An 18169-nucleotide genomic window follows, 5' to 3' on the forward strand; every position below is an offset into this window, starting at 1 on the left:
GATCTTGCCCCTAGTCACATGGCCGGTTAAAGTGGACCAAGGACTGACTCCACACCCCCAGGTCCCTTGCTGGGGACATGTACTCTTAACGCCACCTGCCTGAAGCCACCAGGCCCAGGGGGAGCTCTTGGCCCAACGTCACGAGGAGAGAAGGGCTCCGTTCCTTTTCCTCTATGAACTGTCTTTGGGGGGCATGTTTCTTACTGCAGGAAAGAGGGCATGGAAGCCTTTCCTTTACTTGTGTGCCTAGCTTGCTGGGTGTCCTGTAGGCCTGCCGCCTGGTTAAATCCTAGCATCTGTTGGGGACAGAGCACCTTGTGCACAGAAGATAGATGGAGAGAACGGGTAGGGCATTTGCTGGCTCTGGGAGCCTCTCCAAACCAAATGGCCTCGGTTGGTTGGTTTGTCTACTGAAGTGGCCCTCCCGGGTGACACCAGCCCTGAACCAGGCCTCCTGGCCCCGCCTCAGAGGATCTAAAACGTCAGGCGTGCGCTAAGCTTGTCAAATCAGCACTCCTGGAACCAGGCTCCGGCGGCCCCTTCTGTTTCAGAACGGCTACACCCCTCTGCACATCGCTGCCAAGCAGAACCAGATGGAGGTGGCCCGCAGCCTGCTGCAGTACGGGGGCTCGGCGAACGCAGAGTCCGTGCAAGGCGTGACCCCCCTCCACCTGGCGGCCCAGGAGGGTCACGCGGACATGGTGGCTCTCCTGCTCTCCAAACAGGCCAACGGCAACCTGGGCAACAAGGTAAACACGCGTCTGCAGATATCCCTATAGACTCAATCACATTAGGGGGTCAGCTGACGGCACACTGCATCTCAGGATCGAGCACCTGCTGTGTGCCCGGGTTCTGAATCAGGTGATGCGCACGCACACCTGCACGCGCGCGTGTGTGTGTGTGTGTGTGTGTGTGTGTGTGTGTGTGTTCTTGCAGCGTGTGGGCTTCTCTCTAGTTGTGGCGCATGGGCTCAGTAGTTGCGGCTCGTGGGCTTTAGTTGCCCCGTGGCATGTGGGATCTTAGTTCCGCGACCAGGGATCAAACCTGCATCCCCTGCACTGGAAGGTGGATTCCTAACCACTGGACCACCAGGGAAGTCCCCCTGTGTAGGTTTTATCTCCGTTTTGTAAATGAATAAACAGGTTCGGAAAGGTTGCTTATTTCAAGATTGCAGGACCCCAAGCCTACCTGATGCCAAAGCCTTGGCTGGTCCTTTCTAAAGAGGTTGACTCAAGAATCTACAAAAAGATCACTATTGAAATCCATTGCATGCTTTCCCAAATATAGGCCAGCGTCTACATTCAGGAATGTACTAAGTAAGCTGGGACTAAATATTCTTTTTCTGTGAGGAAGATATTGTGTTTTCAGTGCCAACCTGTGCCTTAAATGGAGTCTCAGTCCAGGGGCTGTTGATGTGTGAGCAGGAAACCCTCTCTATGGTGTACCTGGCACGTGGGAGGATGGGCATGGGAGCCGTTCCCCGGGTGACATCCTCATGGTTTTCATCAGCTTCTCAAAAGAACGCATGACCCAAGAAAGACTAAGAGTCACTTCTTTTGTTAAACAACAATTTTACTGAAATATAATTCACGTACCATAAAATTCACTCTTTTGAACTGTACTATTTGGTGGTTTTTTTGGTATATTTGCAGAATTGGACGAACACCACCACTGTCTAACTGTAGAACCTTTCCATCACCCCCAAAGGAAGCCTCAGACCCATTAGCAGCCGCATCCCATTTCCCTCAAACCCCCATCCCCTGGCAACTCATCTACTCTCTGTCACTATGAATTTGCCTGTTCTGGACATTTCGTACAAATGGAATCGTACGATATGAAGAGTCACTTCTTTCGACGATAAATGAACATAATACAGTTTCAGAAAGGCAAGCATTTTGAGGGTAACTTAAGATTTCTTCAAAGCGTGTGGATCCATTGGCTCTATCTGGACAGCTTTGGACAGGTGACCCCCAGGAGGGAACTGTTAGGGCAGGACCATTATGTTGGACAGGACTCTTGGTTTCTTGCTGGTGCCATTTAAGTGAGCCAGTAGGAGGACGGTGATGCCCTGCCCTGAGACATCCCCACTCGTCCACATCCACACTCACCAGTCAGGTTACTGTGTTATCCCAAGGTGATGCCCTGCCCTGAGACATCCCCACTCGTCCACATCCACACTCACCAGTCAGGTTACTGTGTTATCCCAAGGTGATGCCCTGCCCTGAGACATCCCCACTCGTCCACATCCACACTCACCAGTCAGGTTACTGTGTTATCCCAAGGATCAGGCAAGGCACCCGGACGCTTGTGACCGACCCAGGACCTGTTCTTATGTGGGCAGCCCCGCCTGCCTGCGCAGGCTTCAGCTGCCGAGGAGCACCGCTGGGCCGCCCATCAGCCTGGGGGGAAGTGCAGATGGCAGGGGAGGGCGAGTGGAGTCTCTGGAGAGGGGACAGGCCCTGCCCACTGGCTCCGATGACAGAGGAGCTGCAGCCCTGTTTGCCCCACGGTTAGTAAGGCGTATTGAGCGGGCTCCGGGGGAGGGAAGCCTTTCCTGGCATTTTTGCGTGAATGTGCACATGTCAGTCAAGATCGCTGGGGCATCACCATCCTCATGAGAAAGCTGTGATGAAAACTCCAAGAATCTGGGGTTTTCGGTCCCAGCAGGATCCTCCACCCTGTTTACTGGCTGGGATGTGCTGATCCCAGGCTGCATTTAAATGTCACGTCGTGGTTTACAACGCATTTTCGTCTGTTTTCTCAAGTGAGCCTTCCTTTGCCCTTGAGATTCGTCAGTTATAATCCCGATTTTCTCGATAAGCAAACCAAGGCTTCGAAGCTCATCTCGAGTCATGGAAATAGGAAATGTTACCACTGGAAAGGATCATAAAGTTCATCTAGTTCAGAGATCAGCAAACTACGGCCTGGGGTCCAAATCCGGCCCACCACTTGTTTGTACAAATAAAGTGTTATTGGAACCCAGCCATGCCCATTCATTTACGTGTTGGCATAGCTGCTTTCTCACTATAACTGGCAGAGCTGGGTAGTTGCAAGAGAGACACAAGCCTAAAATACTGACCATCTGGCCCTTAACAGAAACCGTTGCTGACCTCTGATTCAGTCTAACCACCTCATATTTTAGATAAGGATGGGGGGCGCCTAGAAGAGCTTGCCTAAGGTCAAACAACTGGTTGGAGCATGCAAAGCCAAGTTCGACTCCCAAACCTCAGTGCTCTTTCAGTGTGGCCTGGAATTCTTTCCTGGCTCCAAGCTGATGAACTGCTTTTCCTTTCCAGAGTGGACTCACTCCCCTTCATCTGGTCGCACAAGAAGGTCACGTTCCAGTGGCAGACGTGCTGATCAAACATGGTGTCACGGTGGACGCCACCACCCGGGTAAGGCCAGCAGCCGGCGCTCTGTCCACAGGGACTCCCCTCTTCCCCCTGCACCCACAGGCCTACCCACTCCAGCCTCCCTCACTGGTCCATCTGAGGAGCTTTGATACCCCGAGGACCCAGTGGCCCATTCCTGTCTGCCACTTCCTAGGGGCGGCAGTGGAGTTTGAGGACCCCAGGCCAATGGGCTCACTTTCCAGTGGGGAGTCTAAAAAGTTGGCTAGACCTTTGATCCTCTGTAGTGAAAGGAACGTTTAATCATGATTCTGTCTTACATGAGCAAGGTGTCAAAATGTCAGGCTCTCCAGGATGCACTGGAAAATTCCGCCCCTTCTACTCTGGCATTTGGCTAAAAGCAGGTCAGCATTCTTTGAGCCCCTGTGTGTGCAGGGAGCTCTGGGGGGGTGGGGGGGGGGTGGAGGATGACCCGGTGCCCAGCACACAGTGCAATCTGCTTCAAGGCATCTGCAGATGACATAAGAGGCAGGAAGGGACAGCCGGTGTGATATGCGGTGCAAGGGGGGTTCTCGTGAACCACACGGAGCACAGAGGGAGGAGAGGGTGTTTCCATTTGGTGGAAGGAAGAGGCTTCCTGGAGGAAGTGGCATTTTGTTCCTTTTCACCGAAAGGCAACAGTATTAAAAGGAAGGGACAAAGTGACACCCCTGTAGCTCCAGCCCCCTCCAGCGTTCCTCAGGCACATCGGTCAGCAGTGTGACATTGAAGCCTCCCTGAGAAAAATCCAGAGACATATTTTATCCCCAACTGCCTATAGCTTCAAAAGGAACCTGCTTTAAACCCAAGAATGTTCTGGATCTTTGAGGCTTCTTTTGTGGGCCTGGTTTAGTCTTTTGGGGTCCTGCCCTGAGAGATCCTATGTTGTGGGTTAGAACTTGGGGGTCCCAAAGCCACCCCATCACTCCAGGTATAGCCTGCAGGGTCTGGGTCCGGGCCATCTCTGGGACCGGGCTCCCCAGGGACACTTAGGAGCCCAGAGAGCCTTGGCTTGTTGGCGTTTGGAGGGAGCATTAAAATATTCAGCAGAACGGCTTTCTTGACAATTACCTCCTTTGCAGACAAAACTCAAATGAATCAATGCCCAAAGCCACTGATTTCAAGCCATGGCCAGTTCCTATAAATTCCACTAGGGTACAACTCTGTAACCTAGACAGCCTTCTGGGGAGTTTTTCAGTGGGATTTCACCTTTCTAGTGGAAATAAGTGTGCAAGGCAGGTCTTGTCTGGGTCGGCAGTGATCTCTGTGCTGTTGTCTGTGCTGCTGCTGGCATCTGAGTCTGCTGCCCTCCCAGGGTCTGCTGGCGGTTCCCTCCTTCTGGGGATGACCCCTTTTGGCTTCTGCAAAACGGGTCTCTCCTGGCTTTCCTCCCTCCTCTTTGCTGCTCCCTCCCCGTCCTCTTTTCTGAGCTCCCTGGAAGTACTGCCTCAGTCCGTGGGCCCCACTTTTTCTCTCCACACTTATCCTGGGGGACCTCTCTCACCTCCAAGACTTTCAACTTCCCTCAGGTGCCTCCTTGCCTTGCCCTCTTCCCTGGGGCTCAGTGTCGGGTTTCCAATCACCTACTTAACCTCTCCGCTTGGGTCTCTCCTAGTCATCTCACACTGCACTTGACTGACACCCAGCCCTGTCCCTCCCAGGCCCATGGTATCCCACTGCCTACCTTGCAAAGGGCCTCCTCGTCCATCCTCTCTTTCAGTCACCATTGTCGTGAGACTTGCATTCCCGTCCAGCTCAGAACGGCTCGTGGTGTCCCCCGAAGCCTTGTTGGTCACCCTCTCTCCTCTCTTGCTTTCCAGATGGGTTACACTCCACTCCACGTGGCCAGCCATTATGGGAATATCAAGCTGGTGAAGTTCCTGCTACAGCACCAGGCAGACGTCAATGCCAAGACTAAGGTACTGGGATGCCTGAGAGCAGTGCCAAATTCAGATGCAGCCAGGGTCACTCCGGGCACACTTGGGGCTCCACCACAACTTTCAGCTTTGACGCTGGAGGAGGAAATGGGGAAATGCCTTTCTCTGTTGCACACAGAAGACGCACATGCTCTGTGGCAGGTGGGCAGTGCTTTCTCTCGTAGCTAGCTCATCCTGCCAAACGTCTGCCTGCTTTACAGCTCGGATACAGTCCCCTGCACCAGGCAGCTCAACAAGGCCATACAGACATCGTGACACTGCTTCTCAAAAATGGTGCTTCCCCAAACGAGGTCAGCTCGGTAAGTACCCACCCGGTTCCTGATTTCAGAGACCTGCTCTCACGGGTGGCCCCACGCGATATCCCTTCACCAGGGAAGCTCGGGTCATCCTCCTGCGCGTCTGGGGCCTGGACGGGCTCCCCAGGGCGTGGGCTGTTGGGATTAGTGCCTCCTTCTGGAAGACAGAAGGTTATCCTGGTAGCACTGTTTCCCCTCCCCCCTTTTTATTTTGTTTTAAATATTGTCAAAACCCTTTCTGAAATCTGTGGGAGTGAACAAAGCCAAATGTCTTGAGTGGTTTGTGATGCTTGGGGGCCTCGGGGTCTTCAGCCATGTCCGTGGCCACCGTTCAGGATGAACTTCCTCCCCTAGATGACGCGATTGTCAGCTTCCCTAGGTTATATCCGCGGCCACTTCCAGCTCAGCAAGTGTGCAGGCCTTTGATTGTAGGCGGGGTTGCTGAAACCGTAACTGTGGATGGGGCTGAATCGGAGCGGGGCATGCCCTGGGACCAGAGAATTTAGAAGAAAAGAAAGCCTCAATATCCGTTTAGTGTCACTTAGCTCTCCTTTTTCAAATCAGAGTAGAAATAGACCCCTCCCCTGTTTATGGTGACTTGTGATTTCTGATTGGCCTGAAAATAGCTCATTTGAAGTATGTGGATTACTTTAACTATTTGAATGCTCAGTAACTGACACCCAAAGAACCGGCCTTGGGAGCCGTGGGCAGTACTGCCCTGTGCCCTCCTATTCCTACAACTGCATCTGGTGCCCCCCTGACCCTGACCTTCCCGCTGGCTCTCCTCTTGGCCACCCTTGACTTTGGTGGTAAGATCTCCCCTGCTCCCGTTCAAGGCTCGCGCACCCAGGGCTGCAGATGCAAATACCGTGGCCTCCTCTCGCCCGCACCCGTCGCTGCAGACGTCGGCGACACACATCTGGGCCCACGCGTGTGCAGGGGTCTTGCTCTGGGTATGAACGATTGGGGCGTGAGCTCGGTCTGATCTCGCCCTCCCTTTGCTGTTCTCCCCAGAATGGAACCACACCTCTGGCCATAGCCAAGCGCTTGGGCTACATTTCTGTAACAGACGTGCTCAAGGTTGTCACCGATGAAACCAGTGTCGCGGTACGTCTGCTCCTCCCCTGCACCCCTACCCTGGACACACACAGCCTGGCCGCAGGGCGCCCCTTGGGGTACCCCGGGAAAGGGAGCCTAGGGGTCCTAGGATTCCCGCGGGAAGCTCAGAGCCAAAAGAATTGGGGGCGGGGCGCGGGGGCGGGGCTCCTCCTTCATCAGGCGGGTCTTTACTGCCACCTAGCGGCCGGAGGAGTAGGGGCCGCCACCAGACCGGAGCGGGCAGCCCTGGATGGGACTGGGGGCAGGGACCAGGCGCCGGGAAGCTGGGGTTCCGTTCATCCCTCTGCGGTTCCTGCCAGACCCCAGAGACCCTCTTAGCTGTCATTTTCTTCATTTTGGACAAACCTCCTTTACCATCTCCTTCCTGTCTCCACACTCACAACCAGGTAACTGCTGAATGGGTGAAAGGGCCCACTGCTGTGTTTGGGTTGAAGTCTTTGCTTTTTCTCGTTTTTAGTTGGTCAGCGACAAGCACCGGATGAGCTTCCCCGAGACGGTGGATGAGATCCTGGACGTCTCTGAAGATGAAGGTACAGGCTGGGATCAACACCGCGTCCGGGTCAAGTCAGGCTGAAAGGGGTGCTCGGGGCTCTGAACACTCCGGGGGGGCCCCCTGCTGCCGCCCCGGGGCACCTCACAGCATGCCCGCCTCTGCCGTCCGAGTCGGAGCTGGACAGAACCAAGCTCTAAAGATGCTGTCCGTTATCCAAAAGACTCCTTTAATGTGATTTTAGGAGAAGGAAATCTACGTCGCAGGGATTAAAATATAAAATCCCACAAAGTTTCACAAATACATATGTGTCTGCCTATATCATACAAGGCCTTTGATTCAACTCAGTCAACTCTCAGAGCTGTAAGGAACTGTCATAAAACTCCACTTGGTGCGTTCCTTGTGCTTTGAACAAAGCTGTTGCATTTAAAATCTGGAAGAATTGCTTTTCATAAGCTGCTCTTCTGACCACGCGCTGGGTCGACAGTCAGTCATTATGAAATGACTATAGTTTCAACTTCTGTGGCCATGGGTACTTGTGGCATTTTTCCTGCCCCAGGCAAGCCTGTCTTCCCACTTAACTTGGAAGAGAAAGATCGTGATAAAAAAAGGGTGGGGCTGGATCAGATTGCTCTCTGGCCCCTTGCATATCAGTAACCCAGGGGTCATGTAGTTTTGTCAACTAGGTGATGAGAGCTCTCCTGTATCCCCTTTGATGATTTGCCTCTTAATTTAACTGACTTCAATCCTATCCGTCCTTAAACTTGGCTCTTCTTTGCTTTCCAGGAACTGCTCATATAACTCTAATGGGTATGAAACACTTTCTGTTCCCTGTGGTCCTTTCTCACAAGCGCATTTCACTCTAAGCAATCCAAGATCTCATTAATCCATCCCTGGTTTTCATAACAATCAGAGCTTGACTAAAACAGGAAATTTCCACCTGTAAGATCCGTGCCCTGGCGGGCGGCTCTGGCCTGTCCATGTCTGTGTCTGTGCCCATGCCACTGTGTCTGTGATCATAACTGCATGAGCTGCTGTGATTCCATTCTGTCGGCTCCAGATCACAACGCCAGGACACACACTGCTGAGGGGCAGTAAAGGACCCTGCAAGGTCCAGGGCTCCAACTCCAGTGCAAGGAGGCGAGAGAAACAAAGAGGCAGAGTCTGGTTTGCAGGCAGACTTTGAACCTCCTGGTGATGCACTTAGGAAATAATGAGGGTTCAGCTGCCATGGTTATTAAAGTTCCTAGAGCCTCTCAAAATGGATGGGTTTGGTTCCGTGGTCGTTTATTCTTCTGTCGCGTGTGGTGTGGAAAAGATCAGAAGCACCTCTTTCTTTGGTGTCACTGCACGCGCCACAAGGGCTGTTTTGAAGTGGAACTTGTCAGGCAAAAAAAGTTCTTTCTGATGGAACTGTTTTCTTCTCCAAAGCCTGGTGCAGACTAAGATATTAGGGGCTGGCTGCCCGGCTCCAGGTACCAGGGCTGGAGGAACAGGGTCAGGGCTGGTCGAAGACATTGCTATGGTCCCCTTGGAGCATCTGAGACCTTCCCCCACTCCTCGGGGGCGAGCGTTGAGAGGAGGAGCAGCAGATTCCCTCTTTTCTTTTGAAAAAGAAAAGAGGGAATTTCCGTCCTGTCACTCACTTAAACTTGTGTGGTTTCAGGGGAAGAACTTGTTGGCTTCAAGGCTGAGAAGCAGGATTCCAGGGATATAGATGAAGAGAAAGAGCTGCTGGATTTTGTGCCGAAGCTGGACCAAGTGTAAGAAATGCTCGCGCCGGGGCAGGTCCAGGTCCACCCCGGGGACACAGAGTAGGAGGATTCCAGAGCGGGACGGTTCCAGGAAGGCCGGGCCTGGACAGAGCGCTGGTCCAGCACGGTGCCAGGCGGGGGCAGAGGTCTCTCCTACTGCGAGCCACCCTCTCTGGGGTCCCTGCCCCCCCACTGTTCCTCCTCTCCTCGCTCAGTCTCCTATCCATACCCTTCCCCCTCTCACACACTCAGCTTCCCCCCAGAAAAAATCCACTAAGGGAGATTGCCATTAGAAACCATTGCCAAAAAGGGGGTGGGGGGATTATTATGGGATTATATGAAATCATGTGTGTGAAACTTTTGAAAATTGCAAAGCACTACAGAATTTTTTAAATCTTTCATTCAATTAAAAGAATTTAAATAATAAAAAAAAGAAAGGAACTTTTGCCAAGCTGGCCTCAGAGGCCGGCCACGTCCCTCCGTCGGCCTGTCCATTAGGGAAGACCCACGGAGGGTTTGTGTCTGCCTGTGTTTCTCATTCCTCCCTGAGATGCTGTGCTACTGCGATGTGGGTGCATCGCCACACCCGGGGACTTTGTGAAGGAATCTAAAAGTGACAGCTTTCTAGAAGCACTGAGCCCTCGGTATTTTCTGAAAAGACAGACGTGTGCCAGCTTGGTCCCAGGGCTTATACAAAATCGGGCAATGGACCACGGAGAAGGAAAACTATGATTAGTATTTACTGAACTTCGTTTAGAAAGAAACATGAGACTCGGACCCTGACCATGGAGAACCTACAGATGTATTTGGTAGAATCAAAACACACACCCAGTGGACAGATCGTGATGCAGAATAAGATGTAATGGCTAGAGCGAGGGTTCCCTCACCAAGGGGTCGAAGGCTGCAGAACGGGGGTGGTGCATGCAGGAAGACTTCCTGGAGGAGGCAGGTCCTTCGCTCAGCCAGGACAGTCGGGCTCTGGGGACAGGCATGGAGGCAGAGGGAGGAGGCTGGTCAGTGTGTGAAGGCCAGGATGTACCACATGTGCCAGTGGGGTTCAGGTCGTGGCGAGCGGTCGGATCGGATAGGTCATCCTGGGGGTACAGAAGTGTTTCACTAAGGCCTTCCGTGGAAGATGGGGCTACTCATAAGGATCATCCCTTGATGTCCCAATGTTCTCGGCACACAGGGTGGAATCCCCAGCCATCCCTCGGATTCCTTGCGTCACACCTGAGACAGTGGTGATCAGATCTGAAGAGGCAGAACAGGTAAGAAGCATCCTTTCTCTTACTTCCCCTTGGCAGTGAGCAGGTCCCCTGGACGGTGACTGTTTTGAGATGACCTGCAGGACGATAGGAACTCATAGCTGAAAGCTGGCAGCATTTACCAAGCCCTGCAGATCCCAGACTCCACGTGTTCTTGGTAGCACTTGTGCTGTCAGTGCTCTTGTCCTAGCTATTGATGATCTGGGTCTCCGAGAGCCCAAGGGTGTGTGGGACACCCTCACGCTGGTCTCAGTGGGGCTGAGAACTGACTCCAGAAGTTTTGGCTTCAAAGCCCATGTTCTCGGGGCCACAGCCCCTGAGCACACGCCTTATGCACCTGTTGGGGCCAAGGGTCCCGGCGCCAGAGAGGGAGCCTGAGGCTGCATCTGCACTTCTATGAAGCTGCGGGCGACTCTGGAGCTCTGAACTTTTTTTCTTTCACATCCATAAAAAAAAGGGGACAGTTTCTGCCTCACCTTCCTCAAGGGATTACTGGGAGCTTAAAATACCAATACAGATGGAAAGAGGATGTCAAGGAGAGCTGTTCCCAGCGTGGGCTGTTACTCATTACAATACCCTATTTTGTGGCTTCCCTGGATGCCACCTGAATTTGTCTCCAAGATCGGTGGGATGGTTTAAAACAATGTAATTCTTCTTGGTTTAATTTTAGGCCATTTGGCACTTTTTCACCTGGGCAAAGGGGTTTTCTAGGATAAAAAGAAAGCAGTGTGGTATTTGAAGGTTGGGACTGGCCACCCTGAGGCCCGATCACCGAGCTGGGCTTGTCCGTTTTCCAGCTGAGGCTGGTCTCTTCCCCTGCCACTGAAGGCATGCGTGTCCCCTCGACCCGAAAGTGGCGCCAGGAGGAGGCGGCTGAGATGCCGTCCAATCCGCTGTTCCACCCTCGGGCACATCACAGTGGTGTGACCTTGGTGTCACGCCCCGGGTGGCATTTGGGAGATCCGGTCAAACATGGCCCTGGGGCTGCTGTGGCACGTTCCCCGGGGGCCGCCGAAGACGACAATGAGAAGGATCCGAGCGGACCCGGGTCTTGCTGTTCCCTGGCCAACCGTGCCCTCTGAGTCCTTGCCTAAGTAATGAACCCAAGGCGGCAGGTGTCTCCTGGCGTCCTGCTGTGCCCCGTGTGGGGTGGGAGGATGTGGGAGGAGATGGTCCAGCTGGGGAGGGGCTCAGAACGCAGGGAGGGTGACTACCGCAGGGCCCAGCTGTGTGGCGGGAGCCCTTCCAGATCGGAGTCAAGGGGAAGGCTTCACACAGGAGGCGAGAGGCGAAAAACGAACAGGGGCGTCCAGCGAAGGAGAGGGACGTGGGTGTCTGGACCGACGGGGAAGCGAGAGCGAGGGCAGAGTTGAGAAGAAACCTGGAGGGGACCTGCTGGCTTCGTGAGTCCTCGCCACGTACGAGGCCTGGGGCGAGGCAGCCCTGTGGTCCCCAAGTCACAACAGCACTGCAAGGAAGGGGCTGTCCCATCTGCAGATGAGGAAGAGGGAAGCCCCCGGGACGAGGGTCTGTTTCTCTCGTGCCTCTCGATGCCCCAGGACACGTGGCTTGCCCAGAGCCAAACAGCTCATAGGCGACGGTGTGGGGAAGCAACGCCAGCTCTAGTGTGAAACCGAGCTGTGTAGAGCGGAGGGTTCGCGTCAGGGGCGGAGCGGTGGGGAGGAGCTAGAGGACGCGGGCAGGTCAGGAGCGCACGTGGTGCAGGAGCTGAGACTGAGGCCGGACGGGAGGGAGGACTCGCTCCATCGTCCGAAGCTCTGGCCCAGGGTCCTGAGCCAAGGAGAGGCCGTCCGTGTCGGTACGAGGAAGCCCGTGCTTCCTTTTAGACTACGGGTGAGCTCTGTCCCAACGGGTCGGTGGGGAGTGGGGAGCGCCTCCTACGCTGGGCCCCTTGGTTCATGGCTGAGCCTCCCCGACCTTGGCCGAGACCATCAGCCGTGGCCCAGGGGTGATAGGACAGCTGGCCTTTCTCCCCTCTGCAGGCATCTAAGGAGTATGATGAAGACTCACTGATCCCCAGCAGCCCGGCCACAGAGACCTCAGACAACATCAGCCCGGTGGCCAGCCCTGTGCACACAGGGTGAGTGGCCTGGGAGGGGCTGGCAGCTCTGGCCCTGCTCGCCCACCCAGGAGAAGCCAACACAGACCCACTGTGCCCTAGGTTCCTGGTGAGCTTCATGGTGGACGCCCGCGGGGGCTCCATGCGGGGCAGCAGGCACAACGGCCTGAGGGTGGTGGTCCCGCCCCGGACGTGCGCAGCACCCACTCGCATCACCTGCCGCCTGGTGAAGCCCCACAAGCTGCCCACGCCGCCCCCGCTGGCCGAGGAGGAGGGCCTGGCCAGCAGGGTCATCGCCCTGGGCCCCACGGGAGTCCAGTTCCTGAGGTGAGAGGTCACTCCCATGCCCCCGACCTGTCCCTGCCACGCTGTCACCACCCAGCCCCAGCCCAGCCCGGGCAGCGGGGAGGCGAGCCTGGAGCCCGCACCCGTGCTCTCTGTGTCCTGACCGGTCAGAACCAGGACCCCCTGTGTTCCATCCACGGCCTGTTCTAGGTACACGTAGAAGTCTGTTCCCCAGGGGGAGCTTAACGCCCTCAGCTCCTGTGTGACGCTAGAGGCGGGGTGAAGATGGCCACTTTCGGGGCCCCCAGGGTTTGATTATTTAAGCTCTGAAACGGTCTTCCTAGAAGGCGGCCCTGCAGCATGGCCCCCAAGGACAAGACTGATGGTTTCAGAGGCTCGGTCCTCACCTTTCCCGCAGCAAAAGGGCTTCTCCTTGGAGCTCTGCGTCCCTCAGGCACCGCGGGCTCTATGTTGGAACAGGTCTTGCCCAGGAGGCCCCATCCTCCCGTCTCCGTCCACAGCCTGTCCCCGCTCCCAAGCTTTCATCCACCGATTGTAAAACAGCTGTAAAACGCTTTCACGGTGACTTCCCCTTTACATGTAGTCCTCAAAGCCGTCCTCCCAAGGAAATGTACTCTCACACACTGACAGAGGAAGCTGAGGCTCAGAGGGGGTGGGTCTAGGACGTCAGGAGGGCTCTCGGGGTCAGGTCCAAGGGCAGCTTTATTCTGCTGAGCCTCGGCCGTGTGGCCATGGCAGGAGAGCCCCCTGTGAACTGAGGTTGGGGCCTGGTGGGGAGCGAGAGGGTCCTGGGGGTGTCTCGGGAACCTGAGGCAGGTCTGTCCGTCTGAGGACCAGCCTGCAGATGGGACGGACGCTTTCCAGGCAGGACCCAGCTGCTCTTCCCTACTGAGCCCGTGGCTGCCGCCCACACGGCACGCACACCTGCGTCCAGGCCCCTCCCCACTGTCCCCTGTCCCCCCAGCCCTGTCATCGTGGAGGTCCCCCACTTCGCCTCCCAAGGCCGTGGGGACCGTGAGCTCGTGGTGCTGCGGAGTGAAAACGGCTCCGTGTGGAAGGAACACAAGAACCGCTACGGAGAAAGCTACCTGGATCAGATCCTCAACGGGATGGACGAAGGTGCGCGAGCCCCAGGGATCTGGAGCGCAGCCCTCCTCCTGGAGGATGGGGCTTGGGGTTGCACTTTGGGGTGGGCTGTCGGGGCCTCCCGGAGTGTGGGACCCCCTGAGAGGCCAGAGACGGCCCAGCTCCGGCACCCGGGCCCCTGCAGCCTGGTCTCCTGTGCAGGACCCCCTGGGCCAGGACCTTTCTCCTTCCAGGTGGCCCAGCCTGCTGCCCCTGGCGGGGCCTGGGGAGGGGGCGCCAGAGTGGGGATCAGGGGCCCTGGGAAGCCACCGTGGTGACGGGCGGGCACGGGCCTGTGGTTGCAGAGCTGGGGAGCCTGGAGGAGCTGGAGAAGAAGAGGGTCTGCCGCATCGTTACCACCGACTTCCCCTTGTACTTCGTGATCATGTCAAGGCTCTACCAGGACTATGACACCATCGGCCCCGAGGGGGGCTCCCTGAAAAGCAAGCTCGTCCCCCTGGTGCAGGCCACCTTCCCAGAAAATGCTGTCACCAAGAAAGTGAAGCTGGCCCTGCAGGTGACACAGCCCCTCCTTACCTGCTGGGGCCCCATCACCTGGACCGGGTTCAGGGATGGAAGGCGTCAGGGCGCTCAGAGATGACCCTCCTCCCCAGGACATCTCCACCCGTTGGTCCAGGGCCTGAAAAGTCCCATTAGAGCCCTGACCTTAAAGCTCAGAAGAAGGTTGGGTGGGTGGGATAGGGCAGACGCTCCGGTAAGTTGCAGAAAACCCTAGATAACGTGTTAAACCACAGGCTTAGCGTGAGGGGAAGCCACTTGGCTTCCTGGAGAGGTGCCTGATGCTGAGCAAGGCCCCCGGGAGTGGGGAGCAGCAAGGAAATGGGGACGGGGGCGCAGAGAGGAGAGCCGGGCTGGCCGTCAGCAGGAGCGGGACCCCCCCCCCCCCCGGGAGCCTTCGCACCTGCCCGGACAGCCGCTCTCTTCCTCCGTCCATGAGCCCCTCTGCTGCTCCGGGGCTGAGTGTACCCCCTGGGCACTTCGCAGGCCCAGCCTGTACCCGATGAGCTGGTCACCAAACTCCTGGGCAACCAGGCCACGTTCAGCCCCATTGTCACCGTGGAGCCGAGGCGCCGCAAGTTCCACCGCCCCATCGGGCTTCGGATCCCACTCCCTCCCTCCTGGACGGACAACCCGCGGGGCGGCGGCGGCGAGGGAGGCGCCGCCAGCCTGCGGCTGCTCTGCAGCGTCACTGGTGAGCCGTGCCCCCGCCCTGCCCTGCCTTCGGGGCAGCAGCTCCGTCCACGCACACCTGGGGAGACGGGAGGACACAGAGCTGGGGGCGATGGGCTCCGCGCAGGGATGAGGAGCTGCGTCTGAGTAGAGCCGCCTCGGCCCCGGAGAGCCCTCTGACCCCCGAGGAGGGCTGCTCCGCGGGGAGGGGCGGAGGGGCTGCTGTGCACGTCCCGCGTTGGCCTCTGGAGACGGTCCCCCAAGCCCTTTCTACTGCTGTCACAGGAGGGACAGACCAGGCCCAGTGGGAAGACATCACGGGGACCACCAAGCTCATGTACGCCAACGAGTGCGCCACCTTCACCACCAACGTCTCTGCCAGGTGACACCCCGCCTGCCCGGCCCCACGGGTCCCCGGGCCCCGCACGAGGGGGCAGCGCTGTCCCCATGGGTGGCCATGCTTAGGCCGTCACCTGCCCACCCCACCACCGGGGCTGTCAGGCCACCGCTCGGCTTACAGGCCACTGGATGGCGGAGACGCTCCCCCTCAGGCATTTAGGGACAGGCTCACGGCTGCCCTCTTTTCAGGTTCTGGCTGTCGGACTGTCCTCGGACGGCTGAAGCTGTGAACTTCGCCACCCTGCTGTACAAGGAGCTCACCGTGGTGCCCTACATGGCCAAGTTCGTCATTTTCGCCAAGATGAACGATCCGCGAGAAGGGCGACTGCGCTGCTACTGCATGACGACGGACGACAAGGTGGACAAGACACTGGAGCAGCACGAGAACTTCGTGGAGGTGGCGCGGAGCCGGGACATAGAGGTAGGGCCTGGCCCCCCGGGCTCCCGCCTCGTGGCCTGGAGCAGGGACATAGAGGTAGGGCCTGGCCCCCCGGGCTCCCGCCTCGTGGCGCAGAGCAGGGACATAGAGGTAGGGCCTGGCCCCCTTGGGCTCCCGCCTCGTGGCCCGGAGCAGGGACATAGAGGTAGGGCCTGGCCCCCAGGGCTCCCGCCTCATGGCCCGGAGCGGGGACATAGAGGTAGGGCCTGGCCCCCTGGGCTCCCGCCTCGTGGCCCGGAGCAGGGACATAGAGGTAGGGCCTGGCCCCCTGGACTCCCGCCTCGTGGCGCGGAGCAGGGACATAGAGGTAGGGCCTGGCCCCCCTGGGCTCCCGCCTCGCGGGCAGCCGTTGCTTCTGGGACCCAAGGCTGTCAGGAGGGCAGCCTCTGCAGAGGGGCTCCTGGGCCGTGTCCCTTTAAGAAGCGTCAACGGGAAGCTTCCCCAGAGCCGAGGGACACCATGTGGGTCAAGGAGACAGCAGGCTGTCAGCCCAGTGAATTGTGGTGCTAGGAGCTGACATTTATTAAAGTTCTTACACCCCAGGTACTTTTAAAAGTGCTTGAGTGGGACTTCCCTGGCCGTCCCCTGGTTAAGACTCCACGCTTCCACTGCAGGGGCATGGGTTCAATCCCTGGTCGGGGAACTAAGATCCCGCGTGCCGCACCATGTGGCCCAAAAGCAAAAAGTGTTTGAGTGGCATCATCTCCCCATCTCCCCTGATTCTCATAACTGTGTGTCCTTTTGTTATCCCCCATTTACAGATGAGGAAAACGAGACTGAGGGAGGTTAAGCAACTTGCCCAAGGTCACACAGCTGAGTAAATGGCAGAGAAAGGATTTGTCCCAGGAGTCCGACCGCAGAGCCCACTTTCCCTGCCACGCCAGGGGTTTGGCAGTACCCAGATGAGGAAGCAGGGGAGAGGCTGGGCAGATGGGGGAGCAGTAAAGAACGGGGACTAGGTTTGAACCTGTTACCCATCCCAGGGTCCTCACTCAGGTTAAGATGTGTGACAAAGCAGGACCTTTCTGAAGATCTGGCCTCAGAGGCTGTGCTGAGCCTTCTGGGGGCTCTGAGGGCCCAGAAGAAGGAGCACAGGGTTGGGACCTGCCTCTAATGCTGTTTTGGGCACTAACCAGTCTCTTTGGGCCTCAGTTTCCTCAACTGTCTAATGGGTTCACGATAACTTCTCAGCTGAAAGCATTATATACACAATAGGGATCATTATATTCTGGGTGAGATTAAAACACAACATGGTCCTTCTGGCACTCATATAAAGTAAACATTGCTGGGTGGTGTTAAAAGAGATGGTGTTAAAAGAGATAAATGTCTTTTGGAAGCCGTATTATGATTTCCTGGTGGAGTTCTAGAGTACTCTGATGGCAATGTTGATCAGCCACGCAGGGATGTACGAAGATTCCTGCTCATTAGAAAATCCTCTGAAGTAAGGAAGCATCCGCCGCAACCTTTCCGAAACACTCAGTGGGGCTTCCCAGAGCACGGCTCCTGGGGGCTCGTGGGGAAGCAGAGACGGGAGCTGACAGGCGGGACCGGGCATCTGGGCATTGCTCCTGACCAGCTGCATTTGCTTTCCCTTTCCTGCAGGTTTTGGAAGGAATGCCCCTCTTCGCAGAGCTCTCCGGGAACCTGGTGCCCGTCAAGAAGGCCGCCCAGCAGCGGAGTTTCCTCTTCCAGTCTTTCCGGGAGAACCGGTTGGCCATTCCCGTCAAGGTGCGGCCTCCTCTCGCCCACCCCTCACCCGGGTCTAGAAGTCCGGGAGGCGGAGAGCTCTGAGCCAGCTGGGCTGGTGGCCAGTGGGGCGGGCCCTGACTCTCCCTTTTGTGTGACTGAGTCTAGGTGAGGGACAGCAGTCGAGATCCGGCAGGGTCCTTGTCATTCCTGCGCAAGGCGATGAAGTACGAGGACACCCAGCACATCCTCTGCCACCTGAACATCAGCATGCCACCCTGCACCAAGGTGCGCGCCCTGCCAGGACTCTCAGCCGAACAGGTGGAGAAAGGCCCTGGGCTCTCCCCCGACACGGGCTGTGGCCCAGCCCTTCCCGCAAAGCTCGGGAACAAATGTCAGGGTGTGAGGGCGACACGCGTGCTCACACCGAGGCCCCGAGCTCCCCAGGACGCCCCTTCCAGGACGTTGGAAGGCGAGGCCTGACAACCGGGTGGCCGGTGGCTCAAGGTGTCCCAGCCACGTCAGGGCTTTTTCGGAGCCGCTTTTTCCTGTACTTGCTTGTCTTGCCCAGGCCCTCAGAGAAGGGAAGCCTGGTGTCTCAGCCCTGCGCTCGCCCAGGGCTCCGAGCCCAGCAGAGGCGTGAGCACCCGGCATCACTGGTGCCTGGGAGCAGCTGGGTCTCCGCTGCACTGG

General features: G+C 57.0%; 1 protein-coding gene across 5 annotated transcripts in view; it reads left to right on the plus strand.

The window, feature by feature from the left end:
* Positions 1-18169, plus strand: part of ANK1 (ankyrin 1) — a 210258-nt gene that overhangs the window by 156519 nt on the left and 35570 nt on the right. For all 5 annotated transcript variants that reach the window (XM_082374703.1, XM_082374700.1, XM_082374702.1 and 2 more), the window contains exons 17-34: positions 552-749; positions 3297-3395; positions 5210-5308; positions 5527-5625; positions 6637-6729; positions 7199-7271; positions 8018-8041; positions 8898-8994; positions 10175-10253; positions 12254-12351; positions 12433-12657; positions 13601-13755; positions 14067-14278; positions 14767-14974; positions 15238-15334; positions 15541-15772; positions 17393-17518; positions 17645-17764. In XM_082374703.1, coding sequence (XP_082230829.1) covers positions 552-749; positions 3297-3395; positions 5210-5308; positions 5527-5625; positions 6637-6729; positions 7199-7271; positions 8018-8041; positions 8898-8994; positions 10175-10253; positions 12254-12351; positions 12433-12657; positions 13601-13755; positions 14067-14278; positions 14767-14974; positions 15238-15334; positions 15541-15772; positions 17393-17518; positions 17645-17764 — 2334 coding nt within the window. The remainder of the gene's footprint in view (positions 1-551; positions 750-3296; positions 3396-5209; positions 5309-5526; positions 5626-6636; positions 6730-7198; positions 7272-8017; positions 8042-8897; positions 8995-10174; positions 10254-12253; positions 12352-12432; positions 12658-13600; positions 13756-14066; positions 14279-14766; positions 14975-15237; positions 15335-15540; positions 15773-17392; positions 17519-17644; positions 17765-18169) is intronic.

This window comes from Balaenoptera borealis (assembly GCF_965194805.1).
Source record: "Balaenoptera borealis genome assembly, chromosome: 21".
NCBI classification, from domain to species: domain Eukaryota; kingdom Metazoa; phylum Chordata; class Mammalia; order Artiodactyla; family Balaenopteridae; genus Balaenoptera; species Balaenoptera borealis.